Genomic DNA, 16,454 nt, shown 5'->3' on the forward strand with positions numbered 1-16,454 from the left:
AGAATCTCGGAAGAGCAGTCAGTGCTCTTAACCACTGAGCCATCTCTCCAGCCCCTTTGCCGTCCTTCTTGGTTTTCTTTGTTTGCTTATTTTATTTTCCTGAAATACAGGAACTAACTGTAGTGACTGAGATTCTTCTTTCAGGAAGGACTCACTCCGTGAGCAAGCCCAAGGGTTAGCTACCTCCACCCTTGCCAGGGTGGCCTTACGCTGGGAAAGTGTCAGGGAGTAGCAAAGAGCTGACTCTGTCCTCAGCAGAGGTCCCCAGTAAGGGTCCCTAGAGACAAGTGTCAGGTGGCAGCAGGGGCCCTGTGATATCACTGGGAGCTGTGTGGGAAGCAGTAACAATAACAAGGACCTTGTGCCCTGGCAGCCAGGGTGGCAACAGAAGTGGACCAAGGCTTGCAGACAACCCTGTAGTCATGCTGGGCGTGTGTTTACCTTAGGGAGTCAGCCAGTGCAAAATGAGGATGCTGTGTCCTCACTTATTTTAAAATTCATCCCTTAACATGTGGAGAGACGTCTCTGTGACTTGTAGCAGCTGGGCCACATGAAACCTCGATGAAGAATGGGATAGAGAGTACAAGGAACTGGTGCTGTGCCTGTGTTCCCTGGGGAGAAGCAGCCAGGGGATGGTTTTAATTGTAGGATGTGAAATAGAGATCAAAGTTTGTGTTTGGTTGAGAAAAAACATAACAGAGGGACTATGGCTGTTAGCTGCAAAAGCATAACTTTAGCATCTGTAAAAGTGGGACCCCAACCCACCAGTGTCAGAGGAAGCCTGTGAGGCTGAAAGTAGAATTCCATCCAGATTTTTCTGCTGGGTACCCATGTGTCTATGTTTGGTTGAAAAATCACCTGTGGGGCAAAGAGATAACAACTGGTGAGCCACTGGCTGTCCTTACAGTGGGTGTGGCTTTGGCTCCCAGCTCTCATGGTGGGTCACAGCCATCTACAGTGCCAGTGTCGGGAGTTTGCTTTTCTGTCTTTCTTTCTTTCTTTTTTTTCTTCCTTCCTTCCTTTCCTTTCCTTTCCTTTCCTTTCCTTTCCTTTCCTTTCCTTTCCTTTCTTTCTTGTTTGTTTGTTTGTTTTCCTTTCTTGGATTTTTGAGACAGGCTTTCTCTGTGTAGCCCTGGCTGCCCTTGAATTTGCTCTGTAGACCAGGCTGGCCTCGAACATGGAATGTCACCTTCCTTTATCTACTGGGATTAAAGGCATGTGCCACCAGCTCCAGGAGATTTTCAGTACCTCCTTCTGACTTCTTTGGGCACTAGGCACACATGTGGTGCACATACATAGGCAGGCAAAACACTCATAAAATAAATAAGTCTTTTAAAGTTGAAAAGGAAGAAAGGGAGGAAGAAAAATCACTTGTCATACCAAGAGCGAGGAGGAGGCCCGTAGGTAAAGAAAGACAATGCAGAGAGATGCCAGTATGGAGAAGTGATGGAGACTGCAGAGGTGATGGAGACTGCAGAGGTGATGGGGACACTGCAGAGGTGATGGGGACACTGCAGAGGTGATGGGGACACTGCAGAGGTGATGGGGACACTGCAGAGGTGATGGGGACACTGCAGAGGTGATGGAGACTGCAGAGGTGATGGAGACTGCAGAGGGTTGTTCTTTGTTTTAAGGTAGTAGTCTAGCTTTGCTGTTCATGCCAACATTAAACTCAGATTCTTATAACCACAGGCACACACCACTGCCAAAGCTTCTGATAGAATCCTTGAAGTGGCCATTATATAGATATTCAAACACACTTTTCAACTAAGTGAACATCTCCCCGAGTGTACAAGGATTTAGAAAGTGACACGGAGAGTTAGAGCCACATAGGAGGCCTGGTGGTAGGATGCAGCAGCGTTCAGAGGGTGGGACAGTGGACAGGAGCTGCCTCAGACAGTGGCAGGCAGAAGCTAGCAAGAACGGAACAGTGCTACAGTCTGTTCACAGTCAGCATCCAATGTTCATGTTAACAGGATCCAGAAGAATGGAGAGCCAGGGTGGCCAGGACCAAAGAACCTGGAGAAACTAATAACCTTAGGCTCCAGGCAGAGTAAGCCAGGCAGTGGTGGCGCACGCCTTTTATCCCAGCACCTGGGAGGCAGAGACAGGCGAATTTCTGAGTCTAAGGCCAGCCTGATCTACAGAGTGAGTTCCAGGACAGCCAGAGCTATAGAGAAATCCTGTCTCAGACAAAACAATAAGACAGAAAAAAGGAATAAGGAATGACCAGGACAGTCTCAAGTGAAAGAATATAAGAACTGTCAGATTTCTTAAAGAGTGGCCAGAGGAAGGAGACTGCTTAGTTGGTAAAGTGCCTGCATTCAGATCCCTAGAACCCATGCGAAGAAGAGTTTGGCACAGCGGTGTGTGCCTCTGAGTGGGCATGTGTCTGGATATTCCAGCACAGCGGTGTGTGCCTCTGAGTGGGCATGTGTCTGGATATTCCAGCACAGCGGTGTGTGCCTCTGAGTGGGCATGTGTCTGGATATTCCAGCACTGCTACAGGTAGAGATGAGTGGCTCCCCGAAGCTTACTGGCCAGGCAACCTAGCTAACTGATGAGACTTTGTCCCCAAAGAAACAGAGCGATCAAGAAGAGACACCCCATGTATAATTCTGGCTTCTAAACCACAGGCGCACATATGTGCAAATAATGTACATACAAGACTGTACACACACACACACACACACACACACACACACACAAAACACTGCACACACACAGAAATGCCGAAGGAGCTTTCCACCCAAAATTATTATGTGAGTATGAGGTGAGACTTTGGAGTATCGGAAGGAGGCAGGTAGAAAAACTCTTAAGTGTGGCCAGCCTTTGTAAATTAATCATTCTATCTAGCCTGTTTAAAAAAGACACAAAATCTAGGTATTTTATTTACAGGCTGTAACCTAGATTGGGCAGGAGCTGCTCTAACAGCAGCTTATTTCCCAGCCACTATGTCCCCTGTGACTTGCTGTTTTCCCGGCAAGGTTTACATAGCATCCTGTGAGGATCCTCTGTCACCACTGAGGTCAAGCAGATCTTGAGAGCAAGTATTTAGCATTAGAAAACAAGCAGCATCAGAGAAACCCACTACAAGCCTTCACTACTACTTTCTAGTAAGCTGGAGGTGTGCATCACTTGTGATGTGGTTCTCTAAGAGAACAGAAAATAGATAAAATGACCAGATCAGGAATGGAAGAAAACAAAGGAAGCTGAGCATCTGCCCGTTGCTTCACTGTGTAAACTGTGATAAGTATGCACTATCTTCCCAGAGCACTGCTATATTCCCAGACAGTGCCGTAAAAGCCAGAGGAAACAGGCAAGAAAACCAACTAAAATTAGCTTTTGCATAGTAATTAACTGGAAATGGCCCCATCTTATTGGGAAACAGGTGAGCAGAATGACCCACCCAGCCTGTGGGGGTTGCCCATCAGTCAAGAGCCACTGTGGATGACCACAGCAGCCAGATGTGTTCTTAGGAACTCCGGAGGTTCTTACTATGTGATTTCTGTGTGCTTCCACATGTGTGACATTCTTTAATAAGTGACAGCCATAGAAATCATGGTGTGTACAAAAGGCAGCATAGGGATCCTCGTTCAGAGGGATGTGGCTCAGTCCTGCCTGTGTGTGGATTTGTCGGAATATCTCCGAAAGTTTAATTCAAAAAAAGGGCCGTGGTGCAGTCAATAGCACAGTTGTACAGTTACAGGCATGGCAGGCTCAGGCGGTGACAAGCACAAGGTGACACCACAATGTTCACCTTGTCTCCTCGCTTAGCCTATTGCTCCCTCTGGTCTCCAGGTCACCTGCATTCCAAATCAGAGTCATGATGACCTGTGTAACCACAGACCGAAGAAGAGGGAACACCTCTGGGTATGAGGCCAAGGTGTCGTAAGGGTGTTGGGCCTCTCTCCCTCACCGCTGTGGACACCAGCTGCAGCCGCCTCTTGCTAATTTACAGGCTCTTCCTTCTTCCACCCTTCTCCACCCCTTTTCTTCCACACTTTCAACCTCTTAGCGCTGGGTAGAGAGAAGAAGGGGTAGAGAGGAAAGGAAATCCATCTCTGAATAAAGTCAGAGGTTGGAAAAGGAATGCTATCATTAGACTGCTTTCTGCTGATTAGGAGCATCAGGTTCCTTGGGACAAGCTTGATCTTCACCATCAGAATATCTAATTTCACTCTTGCTCTCTCTTGCTCTTGCTCTGCCTCCCTGCCATGCTCTGTCCTCTTGTCCCTTCCACCCTCTCTCCAGATTCATGGCCGGCCTCTACTTCTCTCCTCCTCCTCCTCCTCCTCCTCCTCCTCCTCCTCCTCCTCCTCCTCCTCCTCCTCCTCCTCCTCCTCCTCCTTCTCCTCTTCTCTTCTCTCTCTCTCTCTTTCTCTCATATATATATATATAATTTCCCCCTGGTGCCAGGGATAAACCCTTAAGTCTCAAGGCACTGAACTATGCCTCAGCCTAATACCTCAGCAAAACATATCAGGAAAATGACGGCGGCTGCTTCTCCTATTCCTCCTCTGCCTTCTCCTCCTTCATTTTAAAATCGTATGTCTATGAGTGTTTTGCCTACATTTGCACCACATGAGTGCCTGGTGCCCATGGAGGTCAGAAGAGATCAACAGACCACCTGGAACTGTAGTCACAGGTGGTTGTGAGCTCCCGTGGGGTGCCGAGAACCAAATCCAGGGTGTCTGCAAGAACAACAAGTGCTCCTGACTGATGAGCATCTCTCCGGCCCCTGGAACGTGGTTCCTAATTCAATAGTTTTCCCAGTTGTGTTAACATCAGTGTCATAGATCTGGGATGATCTTGCAAAGCAATAATTGGCTTACTTTCTCTTCCAGCTGATTTCTGAGGAAGGGGTGGACAGTCTGACCGTGAAGGAATTGCAGGCAGCCTGCCGAGCACGAGGCATGCGAGCGCTCGGTGTCACAGAAGACCGTCTGAAGGGCCAGCTGAAACAGGTATGTGGCCAGGATGGCTGTTGGGGCAGGTTCATAGCTTTTTCCTCTACTGGGAATTGTCTACCTTTGCTCCAGACAGCATAGGCCTTTTTTTTGTTTTTTGTTTTTGTTTTTGTTTTTTTGGTTTGTGTAGGTTGGGGGTGGTCTTCAAACTAGAAAGCCCCTGAAGGTGGGGTATGGCCCAAGTGAATGAATATCTGGCACAAATGCCCAGAATTCCATCCTTAGCACAGGATGGAAAGTATACACGTAACACACAGACCTGAATGTAGTGGCACATTTTGAGACAGAAGGATTTGTTTGTATGGGTATTTGAATGCATGTTTGTATACCTCATGCATGCAAGTGCCTATGGAGACCAGAAGAGGGTGTCAGGTCCCCCATAACTGGAGTTAGAAAGAGTTGTGAGCTGCCATGTGAATGTTAGGTACTGAATCCAGGTCCTCTGCAGAAGCAGCAAATGATCTTTCCAGCCCCTGAAAGATATTTTTGAAATACCATGTTTGGGAAATGCATTTTAGTGACTTAATGAACCGATTTGCTCCAGTCATGTTTGCTTGTGGCACCCAAAATCTGTATCTCTCAACTAAAGAGAGCCACAGAAGGAAACTGTGGGGTGGGTGTCCATCACCTAGCAGAGAGGCACTAGGGCTGTGGGTCAGGCAAGGACAGTGTGCCCAGTGACTGCTTTGCTTCCAGTGGCTGGACTTGCACCTGCATCACGAGATCCCCACGTCACTGCTCATACTGTCCCGGGCCATGTACCTTCCAGACACCCTCTCACCTGCTGACCAGCTGACGTCCACCTTGCAGACCCTTCCAGAAATTGTGGTATGTATTGTCAGAAGACCCTTTCTATTCCTTATCTCTGTGGGCTTGGAATGGGACCTCACCTTCACAGCTGTGGGAGCTCTTCCTGTTCTCTGTCAGCTCCATGGTTTGTCTCCCTGCCCAGCCTCCTGTAGAGCACAGTCTCGGGCACAGCAGTGCCAATGTGGCAAATCTGAACTGATGCATTATTTTTTTTTTCTTATGCTTTAACTCCCCTATGGAGGGAAACCTCACCCTTAGAACCTTAAAACCTCTAAACACGGCCGGGCGGTGGTGGCGCACGCCTGTAATCCCAGCACTCTGGGAGGCAGAGGCAGGCGGATTTCTGAGTTCGAGGCCAGCCTGGTCTACAGAGTGAGCTCCAAGACAGCTATACAGAGAAACCCTGTCTCCAAAAAAAAACCAAATCCAAAAAAAAAAACCTCTAAACACAGGAGGCAGCATGCCCTTGTGTACCCTGTTGCTTTGTCTGAAGCCTGGGTGGTAACACTGCACAGAGAGGTAAGGGCACTTCAGATCTGGCACCTCAGGCTCACTGCAGTTACCTTCTTCTTTCTCCTTCCTCTGAAGGCAAAGGAGGCTCAGGTAAAAGCGGCAGAGGTGGAGGGCGAACAGGTGGACAACAAGGCGAAGCTGGAGGCCACACTGCAGGAAGAGGCTGCCATTAAGCAAGAACACCTAGAAGAACTAAAGAGGGCTGCTGAGGCTGTGGTGAGCAGCCTGCACTGACTGACGGACACTGACTGTGGGACCCAAAGCTCTCCCAGCCAAGTTCCTTAGAGCCTGTCTTGTAGCTGTGTCTATGGCTCTCAGGCCTATCCTGTCTTTCTGCCAGGGTCAGAATGGTTCAAGGGCAGAAGAAAGCTCTCAGGGATAGTGCAATAGAAGACATGGTGTGACATCTAACTTTCTAGTCACCATTGGCATAGGAGGGGCCAGCTTAGCAACCAAGCATGAGTCACCAAGGGACCCACCTCCTCAGGGTTGTTTTCCTGCCAGTTGCTGACTCCCCAGGACACTTCTCAGCTCACCTCTTGGCTTCCATGGTCTCAGAAGCTGCTGGAAGCTGTAATGTTACAGGTTATTCATGGGCATCCCTTTACCTGGTCTCAGTCCCCGAGGTAGGGCAACATGCCCTGACTGAATCTGTTGAGGTGGCCTCAGGTGGCTGGCTCGTTGTGGGTCAAGGGAAATGCTGCCGCTGGATAGTGATCAGTCAGTCTCTCACTGCAGAGTATTCCAAGTGTGACCTGTCAGGGCGACATGCTGAGTGTGGAACCAAAGCCAGGTGGCTGGGGTGACAGTGTGGTACTGCTTATATTTCAGAAGGACATCCAGCCAGAAGTAGCAGAAGCCACTGTCCCTGGAAGGCCAGGGCCCGAGCTTCAGCCCAAGATGGCTGATGTGATCCTGCCCTCGGAGGTACTGAAGGATACGGCACCTGTACTGGAAGGCTTGAAGGTGAGCTACATGACAGGAGAGGAGGAACAACGCCTGCTCTTCCATAAGACCCAGATTTGATTCTCAGCACCCACTTGGCAGCTCACAGCTGTCTATAAGTCCAGTCCAGGGGAACCAGTGCCCCCTTTTCTAGTCTCCTCAGGAATAAGGCAGACATGTGGTACATAGACATACATGCAGGCAAAACACACCATTGTACATACTCATAAACAGTCTTTTAAAAATGTTAGATAGGAGCTGGGCGGTGGTGGTGCACGCCTGTAATCCCAGCACTCTGGGAGGCAGAAGCAGGTGGATTTCTGAGTTTGAGGCCAGCCTGGTCTGCAGAGTGAGTTCCAGGACAGCCAGGGCTATACAGAGAAACCCTGTCTCCAAAAAACCAAATCCAAAAAAAGAAAAATGTCAGATAGGACTGAGGATGTGGTTCCATTAGGGTGCTTATACAGCGTGCTCCTTATATGGAGTGCTCAGGGCCATAGGCTGAGTGCCCAGTGCTACAACACAGAAAAATGTGCCCTCCATCTGGTGTTGGTGAGGGTGCAGAGGGCCTGGGTCGCTTCGGAAACCGCTCTAATGGTTTTCTAAAGCAGCAAACTTGTACCCTGTGATCAGCTGCTCTGCGCCTACGCAGACACTCAGAGCAGCTGTCATTGTAGCTACCGAAAGCCACTAAGGAGAACACTGTTATGGTGTTGCTGTCCAGATGAGAAATACTTTACCACTGGACATCAAAATTGGTGATTTGATGATAAGAAGCAGAGCTGGTAATCCATCTCCTGTAATGTTCTAGAAAACAAAGGCTGTCCCATAGAGCAAAAGGCAGGTCAGTCTCTCCTGGGGATGGAATCCTGAGGAATAGAAGGAAGCATCTGGGGAGAGCCAGCAAAGCTCAGAGCTGAGGTGCAGCTCACTTGAGGCTGTCCTCAAGCCCTTGCCTGTGCGGTGTGAACAGAAAGGCTTTCAGCATTTGGGGGCAGCAGAAGCTATTGGTCCCTGGACTGAGGTGTAGCTGCTTACTCACTTCTTTCCAGGGAGAAGAGATTACCAAGGAGGAGATCGACATTCTCAGTGACGCCTGCTCCAAGCTCCAGGAACAGAAGAAGTCCCTGACCAAGGAGAAGGAGGAGCTGGAGCTGCTGAAAGAGGATGTCCAGGACTACAGTGAGGTGGGTGGACATGGGTTCGGGCATGCAGACCTTTGTAGGTAACCCTCCTCCGTCTGCTCGGGGCCCATGCTGACACTGGGGAGGGTGGGGAGATGATTGGGCCTGTGTGGGTGGGTGTCATGGGGACAGCTTAGTTACTTGATGCTTAAATCATACTTCCGTCCACAGTATTCTTTTTTATCTAGCGGCTGCCCACTTCCCTCTTTGCCACCCTCCTTTTCTCCTTTCGTTCACAGTGCTAGTTAAGTCTTTCCCCTGGCTCCATCCTCAGCTCACACTCACTCTTTTCTGCTCTGAGGTAACAATACCATTATCCCCACTCTGCTGGGGAAAGTGAGGGGTTCTCATCTTCCCTGTGGTAGTCCTCTCTGGCTACGTGACTTCTCCACCAGAAACCACATTTTTCACCAGACATGGCAGCACCTCACTCCCCCCTACTCCTCGCCCTGCTCTTAGCCCTGTGACCTCTGACCCACGTAAAGAAGCCGTGCTCAGGCTTCCTGGAGCCTTTGTATTTGTTCATTGCTAACTACAAAGGAAGTTGAAATTCAGAATGGATTTTAAAGTTTAAACTTAGAAAAATAAATTAATAAGAATAAATTTTCAGCCAGGTGTGGTGGCACATGCCTGTAATCCCAGCACTTAGGAGGCAGAGACAGGTGGATTTCTGAGTTCGAGGCCAGCCTGGTCTACAGAATGAGTTCCGGGACAGCCAGGGCTACACAGAGAAACCCTGTCTCGAAAAACCAAAAAAAAAAAAAAAAAAAAGGATAAACTTTCATGAGAGAAATAAGATTAAGATTCTCCAATTTCTAAGGCTGAATTTAATTCTTTTGTTTGGTTGATTTCTGTTTTGTGGAGCTGGGGACCGAACACAGAACCTTGTGCGTCGTACCCTATACCACTGGGCCACATCCCAGCACAAATTAATGACTTAATTTTTAAGTTCAAATTAATGTAGAACTCTCCCTCTTTTTTTGGGATAAACTTTAAATTAGGACTTACAGGAGATCAAGAAGGAACTTTCAAAGACGGGTGAGGAGAAGTACATAGAAGAATCTACAGCTAGCAAGAGGCTGTCCAAGCGAGTGCAGCAGATGATCGGGCAGATTGACGGCCTGATCGCGCAGCTGGAGACCACTCAACAGACTGGCAAGCTAGGCCCCGATGAGAGCTCTCCCACAGGGTGAGTGACCTCCACTTCCACGCCTGTCCACCTCACCCGGGGCCACAGCAGCTGGGATTACAAGAGGTCTCCACTCTCGCTTCCCTCCCTTCACAGCAGTTTCTATCTCCCCAAGCTCGCTTTGCTGAGGTAGAGCAAGCCCTGCTCTCCATCGCTTTGAGCTTCAGTCTTAACCACACGTGGCTGCTGGTACTCCAGACTGTCAGGCTTCTCCGCTTCTTCCTATTTCTAACCCTAGTACGACACCATTGTGGACAGTCTGCCTTCCTGAGCAGACACCAGCAAACCCTGAGACACCCCATGCTCTGTGACCCAGCTATGAGTGGACTTGCCACAAGTCCTGACCATCAACTACAGGAGGGCAGGTGGCTACAGCTGGGCTCAGCCTCTGCTCTCGGTCCTCGAATTGGTCGTTGGCGTCCTGGGAGGCATGGGCTAAGGACCTGTGGTGCTCCCCACTCGGGGGATATGCACATGTGTGTGGTGCCCATGGAGGCCAAAACAAAGTGTCAGATCCCCTAGAGCTAGAATTATAGACGATTGTGAGCCACCCAACATGGGTTCCAGGAACTGAACTCAAGTCTTCTGCACGTGGAGGCTGTCAGCCTACAAACCCATGATCCTGCCCCTACCCAATAGCACTGCAGTTCTAGACATGGGTGAGCGCTACCAGCTTTTTACATGGGTTCTGAGGATTTGAACTCAGGTTCTCGTGTAGTAAGAACACTGACAGCTGCTAAGTAACCTCCCCAGCATCCAAGGATGCTTTCTATAAGTGTGTATGCTAGCCTTGCATCTTGAAGGGAAAGAGGCTTAGGATCTCACTGTGGGAGGAGTCCTGCTGATCTTTCCAGTTCATGCACAACTCCAGGATCAGAGTTTATGGAAGAGCAGTGGGTAAGGCACGAGACCAAGAACCTGGCCAGGCTCACATGCAGACTGTACTCCCCAGGGAGAGCGTCATCAGTGTCAGTGAGCTCATCAGCGCCATGAAACAAATCAAGCACATTCCAGAACACAAGCTCATCAGCTTGACCTCGGCCCTGGATGAAAATAAGGATGGTAATATCAACATCGATGACCTTGTTAAGGTGGGTCAGTGGCTGCTTTCCTGTTCAAGGGCCCAGGGGTTTGTAGAGGGGCTGCTTGTTCAGAGTTTTAAGCCGATCCGTCATTGGTTACAGGTACTAGCTGCTCTTCTAGAGGAATGAGGTTCAGTTCCCACCCCCACATGGCAGCTCACAACAGTCTGTAACTCTAGCTCCAGAGGCTCTGACACCTTCACAGACATGCATACGGGCAGAACACCAGTGTATGTAATAAAAATCAACAAATCTTTAAAAAAGGAAGGCTATTGGGAGGTCAGGTTTTCAAGCCCAAGTGTCTTAGCCCTTTGCTCTCTTTTGAAATGACACTGGAATTAAGAAGTTATTAAAGTTCCAGACATACCGGTGAGATAAGAGAATGTCCCCTGGCCTGCCGCACGTGCACTCCAGCATGCAGCCTGGACTGTTCCCACATGTACCTGAGGTCCTTGATCCCTATTAGATCTGAGAAACAGGGTAAACGCCTGCCGGGACCCCTTTTGGGGCCACCTGAGACCTGAGAGACACTGAGTAGGTAGACTTTGTAGGGACAGTTGCTAAGCTCCAGGTCTGTCAGCCCACAGCACCTGAATCAAGACCCAGCCTCTAGGGGAAGCCTGGACTCCAGCCTGCAAATTGTCATGAACCTACTTACATTATAAGTTATGGCTTTGAGGGGGAAAAATTGCCATTGTCATCAAGGTTCTCAGTACACCTGGCAAATTTGTAATTTTTTATATATAGCCAGAAATATTCCATTTTAAAATGGGCACTATCAGACATACATGCTGAGCATTTCTCATGTTCTCCCTGCAGGAGCAGATGTACCCCAATGCCCACCCCTTGCTGTACCAGGGAAGTCATGTTCAGGGCAAGCCCTAGGCTTCTAGTAGTGTGGCAGGGCCATGCTGGCTGGGATAGGGAACTGATGCCACACCCTTGCTGTGAAGTCTATGGCCCTTGGAGGTCTGAGACTCGAGTACTAGAGCAGCAGGAGGAACCTATGTACCCATAGCATGCAGTAAAATACCAAGTGCCCAGCCAAGGATGCCTCAGAGGAGTCAGGCTGTCTCCTGGAGCTGTCGCGGTGAGCAGATGAACGCAGTGGGGGAGAACCTCCTAAGGAGCACCTCCTAAGTCTCCCTTGCCTGTGTGTGTAGGTAATCGACTTGGTGAACAAAGAAGATGTTCAGATCTCTACCACCCAGGTAGCCGAAATTGTGGCCACACTAGAAAAGGAAGAAAAGGTGGAAGAGAAAGAAAAGGCCAAGGAAAAGGCTGAGAAAGAGGCTGCAGAAGTGAAGAATTAGAGCCGCCAGCTTTCGGCCCACAAGGTCTGCCTTCATCGTGCTATGCCAGCCTCCCTGGCAGGGCACACAAGAGTGATTGCTTTGAGGTGATTCTTAGTGGCAAATCTAATATTTTGTCTGGAATAAATCAGAAACTTCCATAATGAAGCAATTTTTAGTTTTCATCATTCCACGAAGATTCAGTCCAGCTGGAGCCAGAGAGGGTGGCAGTGTCTGGACTCATGCCCTGATGTGGCACTAAATGGCCCTAACCCTTGGGTTAAGGCACAGCTGCCAATGGGATCCTAGCCCCACACTGGCCCCTCGCTTCAGAGATGGCTCTGGCCAGGCTTGGTAGGAAGGCATTTATTTCCCTGTATGTGTCCTTACTGGGTCAGGATCTGAGCGAGCCTCCATCCCGAGAGGAGAGTGAGAGCCAACTGGACCCCAGCACCACGTGGAGTCAAGAGGATGTGCCTGCGCGTCCTCGTAGGCCTTGGGATGGGAGTTAGACAAACACAGATGCAGGCCGCTCTGCTCTGAAGACACTGCCATCAGTCAGTCTGAGGGATTGAGATTCCTGAATGCCAGTGTCCGTAGATCTGTCTGCTCACGCCTTCACAGTTGTCTTAGCTACAGGTCCCTGACAGCAGTGTCTGTCCTGTATGGATTCTGAGGCATGTCTCTCATCTCACCATTGATCTCCTTAATAATTCTTTAACGGACTAGTACTGAATTTTCATACACAACTGCCTAATTCATGAGTAATTCCTAATATAGTGGGTGATACACATTGAAGAAGCCTTTGAAAATGAAATCTTTCCTGTTGGGTATCTGCATTGCTGAACAGGCCTGGGGGATAGAACTGGCACATGTAACTTGAATATACTTAAAACTTTGTGTGGCTTGTAACATAAAATTCAAGTCCTATCTCACAGGACAATGTGCAGGATGGGGCTTCACAAGAGAATGTATGTCGTAGACTCCAGCTTCCTTAGCACAAGTGGTCATGGCTGTGCTCCAGCCACCAAGGAGTGAGTGATGCCTCAGAGCTTTCAGGATGCTGTTCCCTGCCCGCCAACAGCTCACTGGGCCCTGAGAAGACAGTCTAGAGCTCTTTGCTGAGTGGCCAGCAGCCTTTCTCATTTGGAAATGGCTCCTTGGACAGGCCAGGGCTGTGGCCTGTGGCCTCTCCGCCACCTTCACATTGTAACCCCATCCTTGGAGCACAGAGGGAGGAAGATAATGAGTTCAGCTTGGGCCACTTAGCAAGTCCCTGTCCAGGAAAAACTATCCTTTACTCCAGACAGGAATTGAACATGTACAGAGAAGCAGCAAGCACAATAGAACTCAGTTTCTTGAAACGTCTTTCTTAACTGTTAAAGGAAACATATTGTGCTAAGCAGGAATAAGATGATTCTGGCATGTAAACCTGTGCAGAGTAACAGTGGGAGGAGCCTAGTGGTTCCATGGTCACATCTGAATCCTGGTGTCCCTAGGAGGACAAGACTATGGTTGCCAAGTCTGTCCCCACAGTAGAGGGTATCTCCTGTGACCAGCACTCTGGAGCCTGACCTGTGTCTGCCCATCATCTTCACCCTTTATTGTATTACTGGGTACTGTCAGTGGCCTGCACTGACTGCTGCTGTCCCTCTAACCTCTACTCTGGTCACGCTGTCACCCCACTGCAGGGCCTTAGCACACATGTGCTAGGAGGTCTGCCAGTGGATGATTCCCTTGGGTTTTGGAGTTGTCCCCCTGTTTGCTTCACTGACTTTATGTAGTACAGCTGGGTCAGCATTAGAAATACCAGATCCGCCGGTTGGTGGTGACGCACGCCTATAATCCCAGCACTCTGGGAGGCAGAGGCAGGCGTATTTCTGAGTTCAAGGACAGCCTGGTCTACAGAGTGAGTTCCAGGACAGCCAGGGCTATACAGAGAAACCCTGTCTCAAAAAAAAAGAAATACCAGATCCACCAGGTAGTGATGGCAGCACACGTCTGTAATCCCAGCACTTAGAAGGCAAGGCAAGTGGACAACCAGGGCCACACAGAGAAACCCTGTCTTGAACTACCACCACCACCACCACTCCCTAAAAAAAAAAAGAAATGGAAGATCCAGGACTGAGAATTGTACTCAGACTGAACATTTGAAAACTGGCTGTGTTTCAACTGTCATTAACTGTCCTGTACCTCAGCATTTTGCCCAGGGCATATGTCCAGGAGCTGAGATGTCTGCACCTGTTAAATTAAGGATTTGACACAGGAGTCTGGTGCTTCCTCTCTCCACTCCACACCACCTTCCCACACAGGGTCTGGGAAGCTGGCACCTAAATTCCAGACTCCTTTTGGACTGTTAATATCTTAAATGCGATGGGCACCATGCAGTTCTTAAAAGCCATTTTCATGGTCTTGGGCTGTGCCTCCTAGTACCATGGTAGGGGAGCAAGTTCTGTACCCTCTTCTGTCTTCCAGGGGTCCTAGAGCCTCTAGCTAAATTGTGTGTAGACATCTTCCATGTTCATGTAACAGCACAAAGTGATACTTCTGAACCCTGAGCAATCTATTCAAGAAATTGAGTGGAAACTCAGACTACCTTAAGCTCTAATGGTTGTGCTGTGGCCACCAGGTGTGTTCAGATTTTAGAGGGTCTTGACCTCAGCCCCTAGGTGAGTGCTAGCTCATATCTGGGGGCTCAAACCTTGGTTCCAGGCTCATATCTTGTGGGACCTATCTGAGGAAGCCCATGTACCGCCATCCTGCAATACAGCCCTGTTTTGTAGAAGCTGACAAGGGAGGACTTCTCAGACCGTAGGCTAACTCAGGGCCCTGTGGGGCTAGCGGGTTGCATGACGATGGTTTCTAAACACCTTGATGTAAGGAGGTGACTGAATAAAGTGCCACTGATGACTCGTCTGCTGTCTAATGGTGTATGCAGGGTGGGCGTACCCACACCTAACCAGGCTCTCCCAGCCTGCCCATGTTCAGATAACCACAGACTAGTCATGGCCCAACTTTCTCTTCTCATGAGCTGCACAGGGTGGGCAAGAGCTAGGGCCTTGGCTGAGGAATCCCAGGGAAATGTGGTCTGTGCCCACACGAAGTCTATATTCAGTCCAGAGACAGGATCCAACCATGGGGATGTGCAGAGGACAGTGGGCCTGGTGGGGACAGTTCCCCAAACCCCACCTTGAGGCTCGCTTTGAGACCTTAGCTGGGAGGAGGGTCTGGGTGTTAGGATAAAGTTACATACAGTATTCATCTTCTGAGCTCATCAGTGACTGCTGCCCAGAGCCCAGGACACTAGAATGTAGTGTGTATCCTTCTGTAGCCATTCTTGGTGTCTTCTAGAATGCTTGATTGAGGTCACCCTGGTCCCCAGGCTCAAGAAGGACAAGTCTCAGGGCAAGGGTAGGAACTGCTGTTGGTGAGGAAGGGCAGCCATTTAAAGAGCACAGCATGCCGGGCAGTGGTGGTGCACGCCTGTAATCCCAGCACTCTGGGAGGCAGAGGCAGGCGGATTTCTGAGTTGAGGCCAGCCTGGTCTATAGAGGGAGTTCCAGGACAGTCAGGGCTATACAGAGAAACCTTGTCTCAAAAAAACCAAATCCAAAAAACAAAACAACAATAAAAAGCACAGCACGTGTATATTGTGCTATGTTGAGAACAAAGCAAACATTCAGATGAGATGGACTAACAGTAAATTCAAGTCACTCTTGCAGAAACCCTCACGGGCCAGGGAGTAGGGATGTGACTGTGCCCGAGGCTCTCACTGGAAAAACAGGCCATTTAACACACAACTGGTTTCTTCCCTTCTTGGGAATTCTTTTCTCTTTTTTTAATTTTATGTTTTGCTTGCAAGTATGTATGTGTACCATGTGTACACCCAGTGCCCACAGTCCAGGTTATATCCCCTGAAACTGGAATTACGGATGTCCGTGACCATTGTTTGGGTGTGGGGAATAAAACCAAGTCCTCTGCAAGAGCAGCAAGTACTCTAAATCAGTCATCTCTCCAACTCAGAAGATAATTCTTGCTGCTCGTCCCCTGAACACTAAGACCTACCCTAACCCGGAATGATAGCCAGCCACAGGCCAGTGGCGATTAGCAGGAGTGTCCTCATACTAGCCTGTTTCTGGTACTAGCCAAAGCAAGCCAGGAAACCATCCACCATCATTACTACCCACGTTCAAAAGGCAAGGTAGTAAAATAGATTCTTCCAGAGGAGACTGCATGTGGCAGAAGGAACCCTTGACCTACCTGACTAAGGTAGGTCAAGGGAGATTTGAGTGCAAATCCAGTGTTTGATGATATAGAGCCTCACTGGGCAGGCCACCCAGGAAACCCTGGTGGTGCAGTGGCCTGACTGGCCCCTGCCTTTCTCAGGACCACTCTTGTCCCCGTGGACCAACCCCTTGAAAAGGGCCTCCAGATTACCATACAAAGCTGTGCTCAACAAGGCACTAGGG

The 16,454-nt window shown here is 49.3% G+C and overlaps 1 protein-coding gene across 2 annotated transcripts in view; it reads left to right on the top strand.

Moving 5' to 3' along the window:
- Letm1 (leucine zipper and EF-hand containing transmembrane protein 1) overlaps positions 1-14,901 on the top strand; it is a 40,770-nt gene extending 25,869 nt beyond the window's left edge. For both annotated transcript variants that reach the window (XM_052198335.1, XM_052198336.1), the window contains 8 exons: positions 4,848-4,967; positions 5,667-5,798; positions 6,369-6,509; positions 7,125-7,259; positions 8,291-8,425; positions 9,424-9,611; positions 10,564-10,702; positions 11,857-14,901. In XM_052198335.1, the coding sequence (XP_052054295.1) occupies positions 4,848-4,967; positions 5,667-5,798; positions 6,369-6,509; positions 7,125-7,259; positions 8,291-8,425; positions 9,424-9,611; positions 10,564-10,702; positions 11,857-12,006 (1,140 nt within the window). In that variant the 3' untranslated portion in view covers positions 12,007-14,901. The remainder of the gene's footprint in view (positions 1-4,847; positions 4,968-5,666; positions 5,799-6,368; positions 6,510-7,124; positions 7,260-8,290; positions 8,426-9,423; positions 9,612-10,563; positions 10,703-11,856) is intronic.
- Positions 14,902-16,454: the final 1,553 nt, after the last annotated feature.

The sequence above is a fragment of the Apodemus sylvaticus genome, chromosome 11 (genome assembly GCF_947179515.1).
Source record: "Apodemus sylvaticus chromosome 11, mApoSyl1.1, whole genome shotgun sequence".
In the NCBI taxonomy this organism is placed as follows: Eukaryota; Metazoa; Chordata; class Mammalia; order Rodentia; family Muridae; genus Apodemus; species Apodemus sylvaticus.